This window comes from Platichthys flesus, chromosome 3 (assembly GCF_949316205.1).
Source record: "Platichthys flesus chromosome 3, fPlaFle2.1, whole genome shotgun sequence".
Lineage (NCBI taxonomy): Eukaryota > Metazoa > Chordata > Actinopteri > Pleuronectiformes > Pleuronectidae > Platichthys > Platichthys flesus.
Window position 1 is genome coordinate 12653152 of NC_084947.1, and position 20557 is coordinate 12673708.

The window sequence follows — 20557 nt, forward strand, 5'->3', positions numbered from 1 at the left end:
AAGAGCAACTGCGCTCAACTGACCACATGAATGGGACAGAGGACACTGCTTCCACCATCGCTCCAGGTGAAATTCAATGTATGTGACCAATGGAAGCTTGAAACTCAAGTGACAAGACACACTATCAAGCTTCAACCAGTTCTGTAATATTGAACCCTCTCGGATGGAGGCAGGCGCTTTACCACAATACTCCTGTTGATACAGTTTTAACTTGTAACAATGTAACCACACAGTTGCTTTTTGCACAACTTTCAAAGTGACTGATTAAACAAACCCGGTCAGGGATTTCCTTTATGAATTTATTTTGTAAACTTGAGTATATCTAACATCACAAAGACGTCAAATCGGTAAAATTTTATTTCCCAAATTTGCCATAATACAACTGTCACTTATGGGAAAGGGGAGGCAATTATGTAAATGAATGAAAAATATTGCATTTTACAATACAAAGTGAAAACTAATATGCATTTAAAAAAAAGCAACGAAAAAAAACATGCACAAAACAAGATGCAGCATAAACATGGAATACTAAACTTAAAAAAAAATATATGGAAACACAATTTGAAACTGCACAGGATGTTTGACAGCAGTTCTATAACCATTGGAATATGGAATCATAAATTAAAATCTGCGCCATAAAAATCAAATTCCACAAGAGGAACGGTCATGAAGTCGTCCTTCAGTAGGGTCGTTCTCTGCGCTCCTGGCGATGGTCCCTTTAACAAAGTAAAGGAAAGGGATCAATGACAGATTTTAGCTCTTTTCAAATTGCATCTAAAATTACAATTGTGGCGAGTCATCTTGGAATTACTAAATACTGACAATTATTGAGTAGTTTAAAAGAAAATAAATCTACCTCATTTCCATCTTGCCACCTGGTGGGCCCATTCCTCTTCCACCTCTGCCACCCATTCGGTCCATGGGGGGTCCTCCACGCCCAGCCCCACGAAAGCCTCCCCTATCCATTCCACCGCGTCCTCTGAATCCACCGCGGTCGCCTCCCCAGCCTCCACGGAAACCTCCGGGGCCACCTGGACCACCTGGGCCTCCTGCTGGCCCACCTCGGTCCATACCACGGCCTCCACGCATTCCCATTCCACCTCTTCCACGGTCTCCACCAGGGGGAAATGGTGGACCGCCGCCTAACCCTTCTGGTTTGGGAGCTTTGCACTGGTTGCACTCCATTCTCCAGGCAAAGTTCTGGTTACTACAACCCCTGAGGACACCAAAACAAATTACATTAATAACGTATCTTTGTAACAGGGGACGAAAAAGGTTTTAAGCGGACTTTGAACCATGAAAGGAACACATACGGGTTAGGACACTCCCAGTCCCCAGCTCTTTGCTGCATGTTGCCTCCAGTGGGTCCACCTCTGCCCATTCCACGTGGACCACCTCGTACCCCGAATCCTCCACGGTCTCCTCCGCGGCCCATCATACCTAATCAGATGAGGAAATGACGTTATTATCAAAATATTGTTATATTGACACCTGCTACAAACTAGTAACTGAACGTTGTTTCCAGGAGCGAGAATATCCCCAAAATAATCCAACCCCCGAAACAAGTACCTCCACGGCCCATCATACCATCTCGCATAGGCATGCCCCCTCTCATTCCACCCATCATAGGTTTCCTGCGTGCCATGGAAACCTTAAGCCTTCGGCCTTGGAATTCCTTTCCTAAAATAAAGAATACGAAGAGAATAAACAAAATTAACAATTCATAAATTTTATTTTTGGTGCAATCACATATTTATACTCAAGTTATTTTTTGATGTGCACTGAAGTCAAACATACCATCAAAGTGCTCCACAGCTGCTTTAGCACAGACGGGCTCCTCATAGGAAAGAGTGGCGTCTCCCTTGGGCTTTCCCGAGTCCTTGTCTGTGTAGATGTTAATGGCTGGCTGGCCGAGTCTGCGGTTCATCTAACACACAATGACAATTTGGTTTTAGTTACATTGTTTTGCTTCCAACAACATTCAGGGTGAACGTATGCAACAAATCCTACCCTGATCGGCCCAACGTGTTTGAAGAATTCTGCCATTTCCTCCAGGTTTGCCTTCTCAGACAAGCCTGTGATGTAGATGGTGCTGTTCTCAGAGTCATCCTGCTCTTCAGGGCGTCCTACATCATATAGAAAACCAAACATATCAAAATGCAACCGTTTCCTAATATCACTTCAAGAAATGTGGTTCACTGTGTAAAACACTCATGTCAATAGCAAAAAAGGGTTGAGTGAGAGACAACTCACCCATTTCACGCTCATCGCCACTCATTGGTCCTGTAGTCCATCAATTCAGGGGGAGAGAGACACATTGAAAGAAGTGAGTGTGAGCGCATCATCAGTCAAGTGTACAACACCTGAGTACTACAACAGATAATCCAGACACTTCCTTATAGACTCAGTCAGATGTACTGGGAAGTTGAACATGGCTCCTTATGGTACACCACAATTCCCACAAGTGATATATTGAATCGAAAAAAGAGAACACCTCAGACCCTTTGGCAAATAATTGTGTCATTTGAAAAGCCTCTAAGACCAGTACGAAATCCTCAAAAAAAAAGAGAACAAAACTCAGGCTTGAGATTTGTCAAAAGCAGTAACGGACACGTTTGAGGGAATGTCTTATTTACCTGTCAAAAACTTGCTGTCAGACCATAAGCAGTGATTGAATTATACCAAGTACCCCAGAGAAAATGGTCACAGGCTTTGAAATAAAAAAAATTGCCCCAATATTTCCAGACGTGTTCATAATTTTGAATACCACAATGTAAAAGACACATCAATACTTGAAGCATATTTGCTCAAAAAGTGTAAGGCTGTTAAAGGACTAACCAGTGTGATACTCGTTAACTTACCACCAGGCTTACTGAAGCCACCTCTGTCTCCAGCGCCGCTATGGGGGAATAAATGGAGATATGAAGGCGTGCCCCTTTTACAGCCACTTCCATGGCTCGAGCAAAGTGGCTTGATTGAGGGAGTAATCATAACATTCTAGCTAATCGAACAGCAGCTGAAAACCCCCCAAAATCATAAATACAGTTTAATTGAGGGTAAATGTTTTACGTATGTTCCATTCCTTTACAAGCTTAGTACAATCTAGGTGACAGTATATTAGTCGATACATCTGTGCAAAAATATATATATATTAAGGGATAACATTTTTTTTACTGCCTCTGAAGATGTAACAACCCAAACATTTGTACAGATAAAAATTATTTCAGATGCATTGATATTTGTACCCAGACCCAAGCAAATACCCCAATAACATTAGCTCTGACAAATGATACACCTCGTTCAGAAATGTACAATAAAAACGTAAAACTACAATGCATCTGAAATTTCACAACATTGTCAGGTGATCACATTCACCAGGTAATTAAATAAAAAAAATTACAATTATACAAAGTTCAAGAAAAAACACCAAAAATGATTTTTTACTGTGTTTACCAAGGTTATGTTAAAAGAAAAACAAACACTGGCAAACCAATGACTATCACCATCATGCTTATAAAAACCACCATCCTCAGTTCTTGAAAAAAGGCAGACCCCGAATCTTTGTTTAAGCTCCCTCCTGTTGCTTAAGCGGGCGGCTCGGTACTCAGTACAGATACTTTTATGAGAAAAGATGGTTTTAAATGGCTCTCAGTGTTACCTGTACGGTATAAATGTGACAAAGCATGTTAAAAAAGTGTTCAAAGAATGTGATCAAACATTTGTATTCCAAACCACAAAACAATTGTAAACATTTCAAATTGACATATGCAGCCCCCCCCCTCCAGGAACACCTGTGCAAATCTAAAACTTTACTAAAACTCTAAAAAGTATAAAAGATTCTATGCTACAGCAGCATTTGTTTATTAATTCCTATTTATGCCATTGGTTTTTATGTATTCTGGTTTACAACTGCTTAAGTTAGTAACGAGTTTCTTCGTTTGCGAACTGTTTAAATTTTTTGACGGTGACTAAAAGCGGCCTACTTGTGTATTTACTGTACCAAAAACCATAAGATACGAGTCATCTCTGCGCCACCAAGAAACCATTGAACCAGAAAAGTCTAAAAGAACGTGAGGAACCGATGATTCAAGGACCCTTTCTGACCAATCTAAGCCAAGACTTATAAAAAATCTTAAAAGATGTAAACTTATATCCCAAAGATTTATGAGGTCAAGTGCTTCTGTGCACTTGGAGTTGTCAAGTTGCTTTACAACCATATATAATGTTTTCATGTTTTACATTAGGTCCATACAAATCTTAACCAATGTAAATGCACAATACCTTCTGATCACCTTAATACGTCTGACCTGTTATGCAATAATCAAAATCCTGTTTATTGAGTAAAATTTTCGTCACTTATTCGGGGTCGGGTCAAACCTTTGTTCAAACAAACTATTAAAGGCTTGATATATCAATTTGACTGGTATCTCAATAAGGGCACCTGAGTGTCCAGGACCATCTCAATTGAGTTCTAATTTCATTGTTATGAGGGATACACATCTACATAAGACAAACAATGTGCTATACACCAGAAAACCAGTTTGGTAGCCAGTGTGAGATTTGATTGGATCACACTACACATCCCTGAGATAGGCCTCTTCACCAATAGACCTACTAAGATATTTTGACAGTAAAACAGTCTCTGTCAAGTCATGTACTTTCCCATGTTGTCTGGCATCCCTATAAACGTTTTTTACCTTTGAATTTTGTCATGGAGGTGATGCACCACAAAACACTGCCATTGCATGTTTGGCAAATATAGAAACGGAATGCGTTAGGCAAATGTGATTTATATCAAATTTGCTTTATATGAATGTATATATATATATATATTAAATTTCATTGACCTGAATGTTACATTTACAGTTTCTGATTGAGAATTTCAGCTTGGCTGAATGTTGAATCTTCAACCACAAAACACATTCAAGAGATTTTACAACGTCCATTAGTACAATAGATAGTATAAATTTATATATTGATATCTTCTAAGACCAATGTTGATGCAACAGGCACAAAATTCGGACTAGTTCCTCATTATCTTTGCCTCTTTGTAGTTGATGCGCTGAAATAGTGAGGTCTATTAGCACATCTGATTCCACCATTTCCCTGGTTCCATTATTCCTTGGGCCACTAAGAACAAATCCGTATTGCCTGTGACAGACTCCCAAAAACCAGACAATGAGTGTGGCTATAAGTAAAGAAAAACCTTTTCCAGGGGAATAATTTGATCCAAATATTGCAATAGAGTGAAGATGCCACAAAAACGCCCTGTATGAAGTCTAATAATAAATTATTTTGAATCAAAATGCTGTGTGGTTTAGTTTTTCACGACAAACTAAAATTAAAGAACTTAAGCACCACAATATTTGAAAGAAGTCGGCAGACCATCTGCAACATCTCGCTTTGTTCTCCTTTAACCATTAGTTGGTGAATAACGCAACACGGTGAAAAACTGACCCGAGGGTGTATTGTTGAAAGAATGAACCTTCCTTAGTAGAAACCCCATCATAATTTGGATGTAATAGGATACACTTCCCTTGTCAATACAATTCTATCACATTTCCTGACCAACCATGGATCCTTCTCAGTAACCCAGAAACTACTTTTAATTATGTCTTAGGAAATAAGTTATTCAATCTAAATGTTTATGCACAGGAATCTGATAAGATTTACAAACAGAGATAGACCTTGATCTTACCTTTGGCCAAATGAGAGGCAGGGTTGAGAGAAACTGAACAACAGCTACAATTTCAGCCATCGGCAACATGTATTACATCTCTCAGTCCTTCGACATTATGGGAGAGACCCATCATTTACCAGCACTGACTGCTGTCAAATCATTACTACCTACCAATTTTTAGAAGGCTGAAGAATACTTGAAAGTTTATTATTTTGATTAATCCAACTGTTTTCATTGGGAATTGTCTCAGCCCTGCCCCAAGTGGCAACAGCACCTGTAGAGTTAAAATACATTTGAGGTTAGGTGCAAAGGAAATACACTTACCCCATGCCACGACCCATGCCGCGCCCACGGTGCATCATTCCACCACGATCAAAGCCTTCTCTGCCGGGGCCCCTGCTCTCCCCTGAACCTGAGTACCTTGACGACTCAGAGCCAGAGTAACCAGAACCACTACCCTGGCCATCCTGTCGGTAATTATCTACAAAGAAGAGCACAAAAGCATTACAACTAAGTCAATGAATGTCTACAGTGAGATTAATGTATGAATGCCCATTAGAAAACCACAGTTCAGCCAGGTGTGAAAAGCACGGCGTACTGTAATGGTTGGACTGGTAACTCGGTGGTCCACCTTGTTGGCCATACTGACTGGCTGGAGGTTGTCCGTAGGAGCCAGCAGCCTGCGGGGGGTAAGCAGGAGGAGCCTGGGACTGCTGCTGGGTCTGCTGCTGGTACCCTGGCTGCTGGCTGTAGCTTGCCTGCTGGGCCTGGTAACCAGCCTGTTGCTGCCCGTATCCTGCTGGGGCGGTGTAGCTACTTTGGCTGTAACTAGCCGGCTGGCCGTTAGCATTGTAACTGGTAGAAACAACGCAAGACAGATCTTACGTTTAAGAGCTATGGCCATACTTCATAAATGGGGAGTCAAGTGTATAAATGGGGAGTTCCTACCTCTGTGGTGTAGTGGGAGCAGCCTGCTGGCCATAACCTGGGTAAGCAGACTGGGCAGTATAGCCTGGCTGAGAACCATAAGATTGAGAAGCAGCTGGAGCAGCAGCAGCTGGAGTGCTGTCATAACCACTTGCTCCATAACCCTGGGCGGACGATGAGTAGCTGTGAGTGGTAGACTGCGCAGCAGGATAGCCAGCTGTGGAAAACACAATTAGAAAAATATTTTTAAGATTTCTCGGCTTTGACAAACTGATGACCCCAAAGCCTGTTCACATCAGAGAATCATGATGACGATAAATCATTTACTGTTCACATTTTCTAGTAGACAGGTTAGACCAGCTTGTTCAGATAAATATACAAATGCTGGTCAGTTAAGCAGCCTGTTTACATTTAAAAACTGTATGTATAGCATACAAACAATAAAAACGTTAATAGCATACGACTTTGTTTTAATAACTTATTATACGCTCAAAAAGGCATATATACTTGATTAAATAAATCAAGAAGTCGTGAATGGGCATGCAACCCATTTTGTCATGTCCAACTCAAACCATGTATTTCTAAGCAGAGCCATGTCTCTCTGCTTTAATAACTGACCTGAAGCTGGTTGGCCATATGAGGATCCATACTGCTGTTGTTGCTGCTGAGGGTAGCCTCCGGCAGCAGGAGTTGTCTGGGTGTAGCTGCTGTCAGCTGCTGCAGGTTGGGCATATGATCCATAACTCTGCTGGCCATAGCTCTGCTGAAAACATAATTAGAGTATGTTAGCTGACAGGTAGAATAAAGATTAAAGAATGATACACAATTGATACATGTCACATTTGTGCACAGTATACAACACTGTCGATTGTTGTGTAAACTTCTTTTATCCAGCCCCTTAAATATGAGCAGACTGTCCATGTGTATATACACAAACTTTAAAATTATTTCCTGTTTTAAATTAATATATTATCACAATATTAGAAAATTCACTTGACACATAAAATCCAGCTACAGTCAATCAACTACTTAGGTATGTAGAAACTCACCTGTGCAGACTGTCCATAAGTCTGTGAGGGCTGTGCAGCATAAGAGGCATACCTGTAAAAACACAGAGTTAGCTCATCTGCAGTAGAGGTGGAGGAAGTACTTAGGAGTACAAAAATACCACTACAACTCAACGTGGTGTACACAAAAAGCGTGTCTCTGGGGATGTGTCTGACCTACTTTTAACTACTATAGAGTTAGCTAGTGGTTCCTTATCATATGGGTCATTGTAAAAGGTCAACACACCGACTCGATGGTAGAACTTAGAGCAGTACAATAAGGCTAAAAGCTTTATCCAGATTAAACTATACAGATCAATGTATATTATTGTTACAATAAATGTACTCCAGTTTTTTCCTGTTAAACATTTTACAAATCAAATGAGTATGATCACACGTTTTATTGATCCTCACTGTCCATTTACAACAACCCTTTATTACTATTGATAAACTTGGCCTGCTCTAGCTGAAATTCATAAATCTGATTTCAGTTTGAACTTCAGCTGAAATATTGGGATTAGTCACAAGGGGCCACCACACAAAAAAGTTTCTAACGAATATTGAAATATTATCCTAGTAAACTCGTACTCTGATAAGTAACTAGTATATATAATGTCGATTATGTAGTGGAGTTAATAGGGACAGCATGGTTCTTAAATGGTACTTAAATGCGTGTAACGTGTGACGAGAGAACTCGGTGATCTTACCCCTGCTGGGCGCTGGTCTGGTTGTACGAGCTGTAATCTGGAACAACAGAGGACATGTTTGTTAGCTCACCACATTCAAACAAAGCGCTCTGAGCGCGCCAGACACACACACCGGTAGTTTGGTCGCCATTCAACCACAGCACCGCGATGCTCACCAAAACAACAGGACGCTTCGAAACCGACTATACGTTACACGAATGTGCGGTATACAGATACATTTGCCGAAATCTGAAAAGAATCCGCGTCTGTTTGCTGAAATAAACTGACGGAAAATAACCGCCACGACGCGAGGAGCTAGCACGACTAGGCCCCGGAGCCTGGCGCTAGCTTAGCATCGCGAGCTCCCGTTTTATATCAAATACCCGGATTACACACATCATCTCTTTAAATTAACCATATCCGTAGTTAAACAATACATCGAGGCACAAGATTTCTTTGAACGCGGTGTAAAATAACACAATTGTAAAATAACCCTCACCTGGTGCCGACGCCATTTCGGAGTATGTGCGCAGGACGACTGGACAGAGCGGAGTGCCGGGAGGAGAGCGTTTCTTCAAGAGCACCGCGAGATCTCGCGATAGTTGGGAGTCGATGTGGCGTCACAGAAGCAAGGAGCCAGAAGTGTTTTCCACAACCTCAGCCCTTCATAATAATAATAATTATTAATTTCATTATCATTATTATTTTATTTGATACATTTGAGTGTAACGTGCCTTGTTATTGGGTTCCATTCCTTTATATTTGTAGGATTCAATCTTTAGCCATTATATGTATATTACAAGGTTAATTATTGGTAATTATGATTTATATTATTAATATTATTATTGTTGTTGTTGTTAAGGAACAGATTTAACAACCAATGGCTACAGCACAAATAATAAAGTGTTAACCTACCTGCAAGGTGTCCAGTAGGTGGCAGTAATGCGCCTTTTCCGCTAAATTGCCAGCTGCTACATAAAGAAGAAATGTATCATAGTCAGGAAGTGAACGTGTGTAAAAATTTCCACACTGGGAGGTTTCTTATTTGTAATATTTATTGCTCTAGTTTCAAGGATTGTATCATCGCAGAACACAGTTGTTGAACTCGGAGACTCTTCTTCAGGGGTTCAGTATCGTTGGCAGAGAAGATGTGTCGAGACATCGAGGACTTTTCATCCAGTTGTAGTTTAATGCATAGCACTGAAGAATCCAGCTCTTCATCTATATCTAGCCTTTCCATTTCTGCATGAGCAGCTACAGATGGTTCACCCCAGTTGCACCGGGGACTAGTGAGAGGACAAACCCCAGCTGATCTTTAAACCATGTGGTCAGTGTGGTTCTGGTTTGGATCAGATCGTCCTGGTTTCTGTGTGGGAACCTGCTCATGGATACTCCTCATGTTGCTTCTATATGCTGGGGGCATCCAGGGGAGTCTCAGCCCGGGTCCAAACGGAGACTTCCCGAGGCTCAGAGGTAAATGTCCTGGCTGGTTTTTATCATAATGCGGACCTGATGTTTCAGTGTTGATGAAATCACGACCCATGTCTCCCTCTCCTCAGATGTGTTCCTGTACGCCCTGAGTCATGATGAGCTGCCCTCTCTGATGGTCAGTGTTGCTCTCCTAGTGCTGTGTGGAGCCAGTCAGGAGCGTCGATGGGGAACAGTCGCTTTCCTCGCCCTCTCCATCCTGACCATGATCATATTACCTCTTCTCTACACCCTGGTCCTCTTCGTCGGTGGCGGAGAGGCGAGTAGGATCAGTGGTTACTCTGCTGTCCAGTTGGCCCTGTTCACAGCGCAGTGTCGTCAGGTGAAGCAGAGGAGGGTGCTGAGGTTTTTTCCAGTCTGGTTTCTTCCATGGATCGTTCTGCTGGCCGGGTTGCTGCTGCTGCCGTCAACACCCGCCCTGCTCCACTTCTGTGCAATATGCATCGGACATAACTGTATCCTTTCCTTTTCAGACAAAGTAAAACGTAACTGAACCAAATATAATACCATTTTCTTTCCCTTGAAGGATACCTAAACAATTGACGATTTACAACTTTATCATTCTTATTGGGAAACAGAAATAAATGTTTAGGGGACTGGTGTTTATGAGTGTGTATTTGGTGCAGATCCAAATAAAAGCCTGGATCTAGTGAATTTCATTGTAGTTTCATAATGGGACTGTTGGCCCTTGAGCAGAGGTATAGACTCTACTGAATGAAATTCAAGTTGACAAATTGTTTCAAGATTTGGGGTGAATTAGGAAAAATTATCACATTTAAAATGAAAATGATTAAATAACCCATATATAGGTGTCATTTGTTATTAAGGGTTTGAGCCAACGTGTGCACTTAATCACCAAATCTATGATTTCTTAATACACGTCGCAGATCGTCAGCCCTTTATTGGGACATTACAGGAGCTGGAGGAGGCCCGGGTCTTGGACTTCATTCCTGATTGGGCATATGTTTCCACATCAGCGAGGTTCAGATTACCCACCTACACTTCCTCACCGAGGTGCGGTTCATCTCATCCATAGCCAAGTCTCACTGAACATCAGCAGTTGCAGATTTTTAAGATTTCATCATCCTCTCTTATCACAGATCCAGATCCCCGTCTCAGATCCCACCTGTAGATCAGGCTGCTGCTGCTGCTGCTCCCCCCAGGAGGGACCATCACCCCTGGAGCCAGCCGTTACCTGCCTGGATATTAGAGGAGTCTGCGGCACTGTCTGAAGCAGAGGTTCTGGAGGCGCAGATGCTGAGAGCAGGGATACTGGCCTCATTACAGGATGCTCCTGATGACCCTGATGCTAAAGTGGAAGTTGCTAAATCATCCGTCTCCTCGTTGCGGTGAGTAAGAATTTAATATCCTCATGTATATCATGTACACGTTTCTGTGAATTGGCCGGTTTCAATTTTTTTACACTTTAACCTGCTCACATAACATTGGAAATACATTTTTATTTGTGGATTAATCCTCATTCACTAAAACACCAGTGTTTCCTCTCAGACTCCAGCAGCTGGAGAAGATGGGCTTCCCCACAGAGAAAGCTGTTGTTGCATTGGCAGCTTCAAAACAGCTAGATGGCGCCATCTCTTTGCTTATTGATGACAGAGTCGGGGAACAAGCCGTGATGGTTTCCAAGGGGAAGAGTCCTCTGCCTCCACAGAGCTCCTAGACGACCTCACACTCCCGGACTGAGTCTGTGACAGTATTTGCACATATGCAGTGAACTTTACATAAATAATGCTTGGGTTTTTCCGAGCTTCAACATTGTTTTATTTTCCCTGTGGGCCTCTTGTTGAAATGTTTTAATGATAGGATCTCCAGTTGTGCTTCCTCCACAACTGTGAGTTTAATTTAGTGTGAATGCAAATGTGATGACTGGACAGAGCTTCTGTATCTACACATGAAATGTGCATAGGAGAGAGTGGATGTAATTTATCAACATTGTGATTGTGTGTGAAAAAAAACCTTGTTGAAACACAAATGAAGATGTGACACAATTAAAATAACAACAACAATGAACATTATTTTATTACACCGATCATCTAGACAGGATTATCTTAACACAATAACCCATTTGCATGAAAATAAAGTTCAAAAATATGAAATGGTTACACAACAGTATACAAAATAAACTACAAATGATCATTATTTAAATAGTTTCACAATAGGTTTGATATAAGATGAAAAAACAATTATCAAGTCTTTTCATCAGGACAGTTTAAGCAGTTTACCAACACAGCAGTGGTAAAAACAGGTTCAAGTTCCAGTAACAGTTTTGCTATTTTCTTGTGTGTGTTAAAAGATGGTGAAATGGTCAGAATGCAACATCATGATCGTTTCAATTGATATGCAGCCAAATTCAAATGCTAATGTTTGTGCATTTGCATAGATTAAATGCAAATGTATTATTGTTTATTCATCCACTTCATCAGTGTGGACTTCAAGGGGGGGAAAACACTCACACCAGAAAACCACAAATCACTGTCAGTAACATGTATCTCAGTTAGAGTAGAGATGACTTCATTTTTTAGTGCACTACATAACATTGACTTAAACAATATGATAGAAGTATAACAAAAACTAATACTAGAAGAAGAGGTTTGTTTATGTAATTGTGTCCTGCAAACTGCACATGCTCAATACACTTAAATAATGGAATCTCGTCAGGTTGCAGTTACATAGAGAACGCATTAGAAACTCAAATCCAGTCTCTTTGCTCACATCTGATTCCTCCTTCAAATTATTACTCTAAATGACCCTTATTGTCCAGAACTGCGTGTACTCGAGGAGCACATCAGATTTTCCTTTTTCAAACATGATCTGAGGCTTCAGTTCTGTAGCCAAAGAAAATGAGACACAGAGAGGGGGCTGCTGGGTGTATTGTGTATAGATAAAGAGTGTAGTTATGGCAACAGGTGTGGGGGGGGTGGGGGGGGTCAAACTAGTTCTCCAGTTCCCAATAGAGAAGGAGTATTGTGGAGTATCAGTGGAGTTTCCCTGAGGTGTCCCCCCCCCCCCATCCTAAATCTGACGGTATCAGATACGGTCTAAATCTGTGGAGTGCCGATGAGACCTGTAGGAGGGGGATTTCAACCCAGCCCGTGATCCTCAGGGTGAGCGGGGGGGGGTGGGGGCTACTTCCCTCGAACCTTGGTGTTGGAGGACAGAGGAGAAGCGAGTCGATATGGAAGCGCACCTGCTCGTTTATCTCTGTAGAAACTAGGGATGGCTGTGCCAAACGGTCCATCCCCAGACCCTAGATCAGGTTCTGTTGAAGAAAGACAGCAGTTGGAACGGGGCCTCCCTGTCTATCAGTGTGTGTGTGTGTGTGTGTGTGTGGGTGTGTGTGAACATGTGCACTGTGTCGTCCTGAGTCAATTCTGCTCTAAAGTATCTACAGTGTGTCATGAGTGGGTGCTTTGAGATGCCAAGATGATTGACTGATTGATATTTCTTTCTTGATAAATGAATTAATTGATCATCAAAATTATGAATTCTTTCCTACAGCTTGATTTCATTGACTATACACTACAGTAGTACTGCTTCGACTAACATACTTTACGTCTATTGGTACATGTAAACCTGCCAAACATGATTACGCAAGATTTGGCTTGATCTTAACATTAAAGCCTGTAAAACTTAAATCTTAAAAACATTCACGACGATATAACAAAGTTAAAAACAATATTAGGTTTAACTAATTTAAGGGTTCGAGTTTAGGTAGTGTTGATCTTCTTCAGCAGGTCTGTTTGTGTTTTGTTTGATCACATTGAATTGAAATGGTGTTGGTCATGTAAGCAACCAAACAACACTGACACACGGAAATGATTTGTCAACTTGAAAAACTGTTAGTAACACACAAAATAATTAATTAATTGAATCTAAAATTAACAAGTTATATCAGCACAGTTGGTAAATAAAACTGTTGTTTTTTAAGGCGGCTCTTTTCAGTGAAGTCAACTATATTTTTTTTCCAAATCTTGCCATGGCATAATTTACTGCTTGGAAGCAAGTTAGTGATATCATCTTTTCCCAGCTGAGCCTCCTCCACTGTAAACTAGTGAGAAGAGCAAAGAAAAATGCAAAAATACAGAAATAGCTCGTGTGAAATCACCAAAGATGTTCAGACTTTGGCAGGAAGCCTGTTCATGTTCGGGACCAATGGAGTCATATCTGTGCTGTCATGACATGGAAGGATCATCATAACCAAAACAATTCAGACATAAAAGCTATATTTCAAAAAATTCATCTATTTTTCATTAACCAGATCAGCATTCAACGATCAGAAAGGTTGCGCTTCTAACGCTCGATCAACATTCTTTAAATCTCGTCAAAAATAAAGTCAGTGAGGGCCGGCAGAGCTGTGGGTGGGGATGTGTCAGCGTTACCTGGCCAGATGATAGCCTCCAGCAGTGTCACCCTGCGAGCAAGAAGCTCAAGGTCTGCCTGCAAGTCGTGGAACATCTGCAAGCTAACGTCCTATCAGAGAGCAGTGACAGGGGGGACTGTGTGAGGGGGTGGAAACATCAGCCCGAGTCCTGGGGCTGCTCGAGACTGTTCCCACTCCCTGTCCCAGTGCAGTGAGGTGCGGTGGGAGTTTGAACACCGCCACCCCACAGCCCCCTCACATTTGACCACTGCCTAAAGCTGACCCCGCCTCAGGCCTCCTACTCACCATGAATACCGATCATAGTCTCGAGGATTAAAACCCTCTCGGCTAAGATCTTCAGCGCCTCTCTGATCTGATGTATTCCGTCCCCCTGTGAAGATAGATACAGCCGTCAAGGTAAAGAGCACAAGCCGAAGAACTGCTCGCCAAGATGCAAGGCGTTTGTCTCAATACAGTTCAGCAGTTAGAAGGTTAAAACAGTCCACACATCTGCCCAGCTCTTCAGACACAATCTGCTCCCTGGATTTCTCTGTATCTCCCTCATTCTCTGGCCATGCTGCTGTATGAAGTCACTCTCTGTCATGCTGGGCTGGGCAGCGTCAGCATGCACATTACACACCAGCCTCACTTCGGTGACATAACACAGGTGTGCAACACTCTCCCAGGATTTGGACTCCATCATGCCATCTACATTCCTTTATGTCTGGTATTGCAGTTAAGCCAGGCAAGTATTTTTCAGTTCATTCTTAAGGCTGTGGTCACAAATGCTAACCAGTCTTTATCTGACAGAAGGAGCAGGATAGATTCACATGGAATTCTGTTTGATGTTAAAGGATAAGGCATTGGCTTCAGGAGTCACACAGTCAAAAGCAACACAAGTGGTAGAACAAGAGAAGTAAAGCAGATGACGAATTTGGAAAATAAATAAAACAACGCATGCAGAGAAAAAACTATTGGTGCCCGGGTGAGGGATTCCACTAGGAAATGCTGTGATTAGTAAGACAAGGACATAAAGACAAAAGGCAAAGTTTCACTGACTCACAGCGACAAATTTTATTTTAATGCTGCAGGGATGACAATGACGATATGACCTTAAATTACATCAAGAATAATTTTCTTACATCAGCAGATGTTGAGAATTGTCACAATAAATTTCACATTAAGTTTAAATGCAGATTTTTGCTCCTGAGCGAAGGTTGTGGTTTTAAACTCTTCATTATGAGCCGAGGATGACAAAGACTATCAATCGGGGGTAGATCAATGCGTTCACCTCTTCACTGTGCTTGCACAATGCATACTGAACTTTTGTTCTATTGCTGTTGATGAAAATTACATTGATATTGTTTTATTACCCGGCCCTCTGACAAAGTCAACACAGTCTGTTCCGGGCAGGTATGGTTTGCCTGTATTAAGCCTTGCAGCTCTGTATAAAAGTTATGAACATGGTTTTGGAAACCTGCCAGATTAATGACATTCCAGATTTCTGACATCCTCATAGGGAGTTAGGAGAAACTTTGCCTTTTTTTCTTTTTAACAGAACAATGTTATTATATGGATTACATTCACATTGTAGTTGAATTTCACATCCAGAGAATGAATGAAATGGTGCAGCACATAAAGATAAAGTCATGCAAGGTTGCATTGTGGGATTAAAGGGGATAGCTGTATCCACTCACATCAGAGCACAACACCTCTAAGCCCAACAGGACCCACCACTGACATATATGGGGTGATTTGGCATATACATTTGTGGATCATAGAAACTTTGTGAATCTTAAAATTCGACCAAACTGATAAGATGTAAGACAGAACAGCTGAGGTTAATTTAGAAGTTTAGGGTTATAGTTTATCTTTTGTAACATTCCACATTCTCTCACTCCGTCAGAGTTGGTGCATGGTGTTGTTGCACGATTGTTTTTTTGTATTTTTGTGTATTTCTATGTATATGCCAAAGTCAGATGCTGAAAAGGTGACTGTGAAAGGTAGCCATGGGGACAGCAGCTTGCAGAGGGAGTCAGACAGCTTTAGGGTCAAGAGGACAGTGTCGTGACAGGGGACAGCAGTCCAGAGCTCACCCCCAGGACCAACAAAAACAAGAACACATTAACAGCACAACATTTCACACATAAAACCACACAGGTCAACACAAATCACATATAATCAAACGAAAATCACCAGTGAATGACAGACACTATACGACTATCAACAGGTCGGAAAGTATGGACTGGAGAGAAACTATCCTGCGATGAATGTCATGGTTAGATTCATTAATCGATTCATCGCATCGCAGAGTGAACACATGATTACATAAATAAAAAATCTCTTACATTTAGATTGCTCTTGTTAAATGAGAAAGAGATAAAAGGAAAGTACGGGTTAGAAAGGCACAGACAAAACATTAAAAACACAGCAGAGGAATCTTAAAACCATTCATTTAACTAAGGGGTAGTTACCCTGTCACCATCATGTGACCTATCACCAACTACTCTCTTACCGGCAAGCCCTTCTCTCCTGGCTCTCCTTTAGGACCTGGTGTTCCCTGTGAAGAGATTTTTACATCATTTTCAAAAAAAAGTTTCAAGTTTACTGTGACCTCAAACCATTAATAATTGCAGTGCAGCAGTTTACACCAACAGAACGAGCTCTGATTCTGTGGTGTCTCTGTGTCGTGCTGCTGGGTAGTGTCGTTTACAGAAGTATAACCAGCTGTGACATGTGTTGATGTTTCACCCGTTTACTCAGGCAATAATCCTAACAGGGTGGAGGTATCTTACCGACTCGCCTCTGAAGCCCCTCTCTCCTGGGTAACCTAAAGGACCCTGAAAAACCATAGGCATGTCTCAGAGTTTTGTTGCAGGATGTGGAGTGAAATGCAGAAAACCTACTACATGTTATCAAGCTCTGAGCGCACTCACTCTCTCCCCACGCTCTCCTTTTGGCCCCACGGGGCCCTGTATTCCAGCGGCTCCAGATTTACCCTGTGTCGAGTCAGGTTAGAAATTAAAAATGACAAGGACAGATTTTAAATAATTCTTGCAGTGTTATAGTCAGTATGTGACTGCAGTGCAAAACTGTAATGTGAGGGAGCTTACATTCTGTCCTGGTGGACCAGGCGGTCCTACTGGGCCTTTGGGACCTGCAGGACCTGCAGAATAGACAGAAATAAACATAGTAGTACAAACAAAGTACCTTTACCCTCTGAGAGGAGGTGCTGCTACTTTTAACTGTTTTTCATTTTGCTTTCAACTGCCCTGGTTTAGAATCAAACTGAACCTAAAACCCTCTGACAGAGTAAACTGCGACTTTAACTCCAAATAGCACTGTAAACAATGAACGAAAAGTGATGCAAAACAGTATTCACTAGATAAATCTGTACTATCAACACTGACTCACGTCCTGTGTGCAGTTATAGGTAAACACAATAAAGAGTCAGATAAATAAACACTCACCGACAGGACCGGCGGGGCCCTGAGGTCCTGGAACGGGCGATCCTCGTGAGTCATGAAATGTGTTGGTGTAGAAGAGGTCTTTTCTGCGAGCTGGGGGTGAAACAAAATGTGTTATTGTCATGGGATGTAGAAGCAACATTTAAGGAAAGTATTTGCAACCAGGATCTAAACTGACGACTGTAATTATGTGGTAATAAAATTGGATCTAGAACAGTAATCAGTCTTTACGCAGCATGGGGCTGCTTCAATGACAGAAAACGTAGATTCACGATCCATAAAAATGTTCAATTACTGCACAAGGTATTGTAATATTATGTTATTGTCCTTCAGGGAATCACTGGGACTTAAACCTCCCTGTGCCACAACAATCAAATGGGTCCATTTTGGTTAGGTCCATGTTTCCGTTTGGAGAGACAAATCTATCCAGCAGGACGGCTTGATTTGTATGTGGCCTGACAGAACGTGGTGTCTGAGACGTGAACCTTTTGTGGCAAAGTGCGTTGTTCTCTATGAACTGCTGAAGAAAACATATGTTTCACTTTCGTGTTTGTTGCTGTGTGCTCACTGCTGCCTGAAGCAACTGGTAAACTTGCTTTGTTGACATAAAAGATCCTCTCAGGTTCCTAATTCACAAACTAGATTTACCACTAGAGTGCAGTGTTTTCCATCAAATACTCAAATTCATCCCACAAGTTCAACAGAGGACGAAACTCTAATACTACTTTTTACTCAAGAGTAAAATCTAAATCACTATTACAAATAGATCGAACTTTCCCCCCCAAAAAGTTGTGAACCATTGCATTAAAGCACTTGCATTACATATCCACCATGTAACAACACTGACCAGGCCTACATGACTACCTGACTAGAGAGAAAGCACAAGAGGAAGAGGTAGGTGAGCGTGCAAGCCGAAGAGGAAGTGTGCGGTCAGTGGGTCACTTTATACTGACAGGATACGCAGATCCAATCACAGCGTAACGCTTCAGGAGACACAGAGAGGAGGAGCCAGTAACATCCTCCAGCTGCCAGATCGCAGCACAATGCCAACAGATCAGGACCGGAGGTGACATCCAAACCTCTGTGTCTGAGTCTATTTCTACACACTCTCTTCATTTCCTGCACAGTGCGTGACCTGAAAACGTGCGGAGGCACTAAAACTATACTTTTTACACAACTGCACAGGCTCTTCACTGCTTCAAGTCCTGGCTGCTGCTGCTGCTGGTTTTGAGGAGCCTCTCCTGATCTGCACCGGAGAATTCCATCCCCCTGATGCAAATGTAAAAGCCAAATAATCCTGTGTTTTCCAAAGGAAGCTCGGCACAGGACCCCCCCAACCCCCCACCCCAGCCCCTGGTGCTCCCCGGTGTTACTTTGATGTGAAAGAAATGGCCCACTATCGTCATGCCGAACTCTACGCACCCACAGCACCTCTCCACACAGGAACCCGGGGCATACAAACCTGTGCACCACATACCCTGTTTCATCACTGAATCCACCTATAAAACACCAGCGATGTGTTGACCTTGTACGAGCCGGTGCAGGCCCCCCCCCCCCCCCCCCCCCCCCCCAGCTGTCTGAGCGGCCTACATCTGGAAGTTGTTGAGTGACATCAGTGGTGGACAGGTTCTCATCTCAGCATGTGAAGTCTGTGTCAATCGCTAAACGTCTCTGCCTCCCTTTAATGCTCTTCGATTCTGCTCTAGTTGGCCGATAAACAACACGGAGCAAGTAGCAGTTAAAGGATTACCGTCATCCTGTCTGTTTCTCGTTTCTCGTGTTTACCATTAGTCCTAAACCCTGTGAGAGCTCTCACGCAGCACGAGAGACCAAAATGGTGAGGCTGCAGGCACATAAATATCAGTGGTGTCAAGCTAGAAGCCAAAAAAATCCTACGTCACGCTGCCTCAGAACAAAGGCTTTGATTGAATTTGTGTACAAGTACTCGTGCTGGGTTCACGGAAAGCTGTTTTTTGTTTGAACGTAGGATCACATCGTCTGGTTTAGCCATGAAGGAAACTTCTCCGTACATGCATGAGGTGGTGAAGTGATTGTCTGACATGGGTCTACTCTCCATCTGAGTGTGTGACCTCTGGGACACGTCCAGGTCCATAAAACTAAGTGTGAGAATTTATAAGCTGTACAAAGTGGAATTCTAGCGAAAAAACTAAACATACAGCCAAATATAAAGATCAAACGCTGCTTACAGGTCTTGAGGAATACTACTGTTTATATGAAAACACATAAATATTCACAGTCTCGGATGGGGGTGAGAACAACAGGATCTGCAGATGTGGATTTAGAGAGAAGTGAGTTTCACAAGACCTCTAAATGTGAATGTAAGTGTGGAATGGTTGTTTGTCTCTGTATGGCCCCTGGCTGATGACCTGTCCAGGGGGCAGCCTGCCACTCGCACAATGTGGATTGGATAAACAGACAGATGGATGGATGGAAAGCTCAACACACCTGGATCTCTGACTACACTGGCTGCATTATAGGTTGTATGGACTACATTCAAGACAACTGCAAAGAGTGCTTTTAACTATTTGGGTCTGTATAAAGTATGTTGCTTGTCCAGGGTCTTACCATTGTCTGGCTCTGGGATGTGGGCACTGGCTGGTGCTGGAGGCCCCGGAGGCCCAGGTGGCCCTGGTAGACCCCTGTCTCCTGGGAGTCCTGATGGACCACGTGGACCTGAGGAAAGGGATGGCAGACACATCACTGCATTGACAGACACACAGTGACTACATCTTCTGGAGAGGAAAAGCTAAATGTCAGAGTAATAATAAATGAGCGTGGGAGATGTGAGGATGTGGAGGATAAACTATGACGAAGAGCAGAGAGGAAACATATTAGAAAAAGTGCTGATTGATCCATTATTATAG

At 42.3% G+C, this 20557-nt stretch overlaps 3 protein-coding genes across 9 annotated transcripts in view; 1 reads left to right on the forward strand and 2 right to left on the reverse strand.

Moving 5' to 3' along the window:
• Positions 1-339: 339 nt before the first annotated feature.
• On the reverse strand, positions 340-8943 carry ewsr1b (EWS RNA-binding protein 1b). 6 transcript variants are annotated; one of them, XM_062381964.1, is made up of 15 exons: positions 8839-8943; positions 8361-8397; positions 7657-7708; positions 7226-7367; positions 6629-6824; positions 6279-6535; positions 6005-6161; positions 2862-2899; positions 2254-2283; positions 2011-2126; positions 1798-1927; positions 1570-1680; positions 1314-1440; positions 857-1216; positions 340-716 (listed from the first exon to the last, which is right to left on the reverse strand). In XM_062381964.1, the coding sequence occupies exons 1-15, from the start codon at positions 8852-8854 to the stop codon at positions 680-682; spliced, it is 1806 nt and encodes a 601-aa protein (XP_062237948.1). In that variant the 5' UTR covers positions 8855-8943; the 3' UTR covers positions 340-679. The 6 variants fall into 6 exon arrangements, with proteins under 6 accessions (XP_062237948.1, XP_062237946.1, XP_062237947.1 ...); XM_062381962.1 differs by having other exon boundaries at positions 7226-7370; XM_062381963.1 differs by lacking the exon at positions 8839-8943 and having other exon boundaries at positions 8361-8416.
• A 373-nt stretch (positions 8944-9316) lies between these two features.
• Positions 9317-11855, forward strand: rhbdd3 (rhomboid domain containing 3). The gene is made up of 5 exons (XM_062381970.1): positions 9317-9812; positions 9899-10282; positions 10715-10841; positions 10928-11176; positions 11337-11855. Exons 1-5 carry the CDS (start codon positions 9662-9664, stop codon positions 11503-11505), a joined length of 1080 nt encoding a protein of 359 aa, XP_062237954.1. The 5' UTR covers positions 9317-9661; the 3' UTR covers positions 11506-11855.
• Positions 11856-11962: 107 nt separating this feature from the next.
• The window catches only part of emid1 (EMI domain containing 1), a 50410-nt gene continuing 41815 nt past the window's right edge, over positions 11963-20557 (reverse strand). Inside the window, exons 9-16 of one of the 2 annotated variants that reach the window (XM_062381968.1) lie at positions 20259-20366; positions 17676-17765; positions 17319-17371; positions 17142-17204; positions 17001-17045; positions 16721-16765; positions 14512-14596; positions 11963-13104 (exon numbers count right to left, since the gene is read on the reverse strand). In XM_062381968.1, the coding sequence (XP_062237952.1) occupies positions 12971-13104; positions 14512-14596; positions 16721-16765; positions 17001-17045; positions 17142-17204; positions 17319-17371; positions 17676-17765; positions 20259-20366 (623 nt within the window). In that variant the 3' untranslated portion in view covers positions 11963-12970. Of the gene's footprint in view, positions 14316-14511; positions 14597-16720; positions 16766-17000; positions 17046-17141; positions 17205-17318; positions 17372-17675; positions 17766-20258; positions 20367-20557 lie in introns of both variants that reach the window. The other variant, XM_062381969.1, reaches the window with a different exon arrangement.

What these genes read in the sequence shown, in the direction of transcription:
- ewsr1b (XM_062381961.1), bottom strand. Translation starts at nt 8,416, where the DNA reads ATGTCCTCTGTTGTTCCAGATTACAGCTCGTACAACCAGACCAGCGCC. An exon ending in AACACGTTGGGCCGATCAGG is followed by an intron (nt 1,928 to 2,010) that starts GTAGGATTTGTT and finishes ATTGTGTGTTAG; the next exon opens with ATGAACCGCAGACTCGGCCA. An exon ending in AGCTGTGGAGCACTTTGATG is followed by an intron (nt 1,681 to 1,797) that starts GTATGTTTGACT and finishes TCTTTATTTTAG; the next exon opens with GAAAGGAATTCCAAGGCCGA.
- rhbdd3 (XM_062381970.1), top strand. Translation starts at nt 9,662, where the DNA reads ATGTGGTCAGTGTGGTTCTGGTTTGGATCAGATCGTCCTGGTTTCTGT. An exon ending in AGACTTCCCGAGGCTCAGAG is followed by an intron (nt 9,813 to 9,898) that starts GTAAATGTCCTG and finishes CCCTCTCCTCAG; the next exon opens with ATGTGTTCCTGTACGCCCTG. An exon ending in ACCTACACTTCCTCACCGAG is followed by an intron (nt 10,842 to 10,927) that starts GTGCGGTTCATC and finishes CTCTTATCACAG; the next exon opens with ATCCAGATCCCCGTCTCAGA.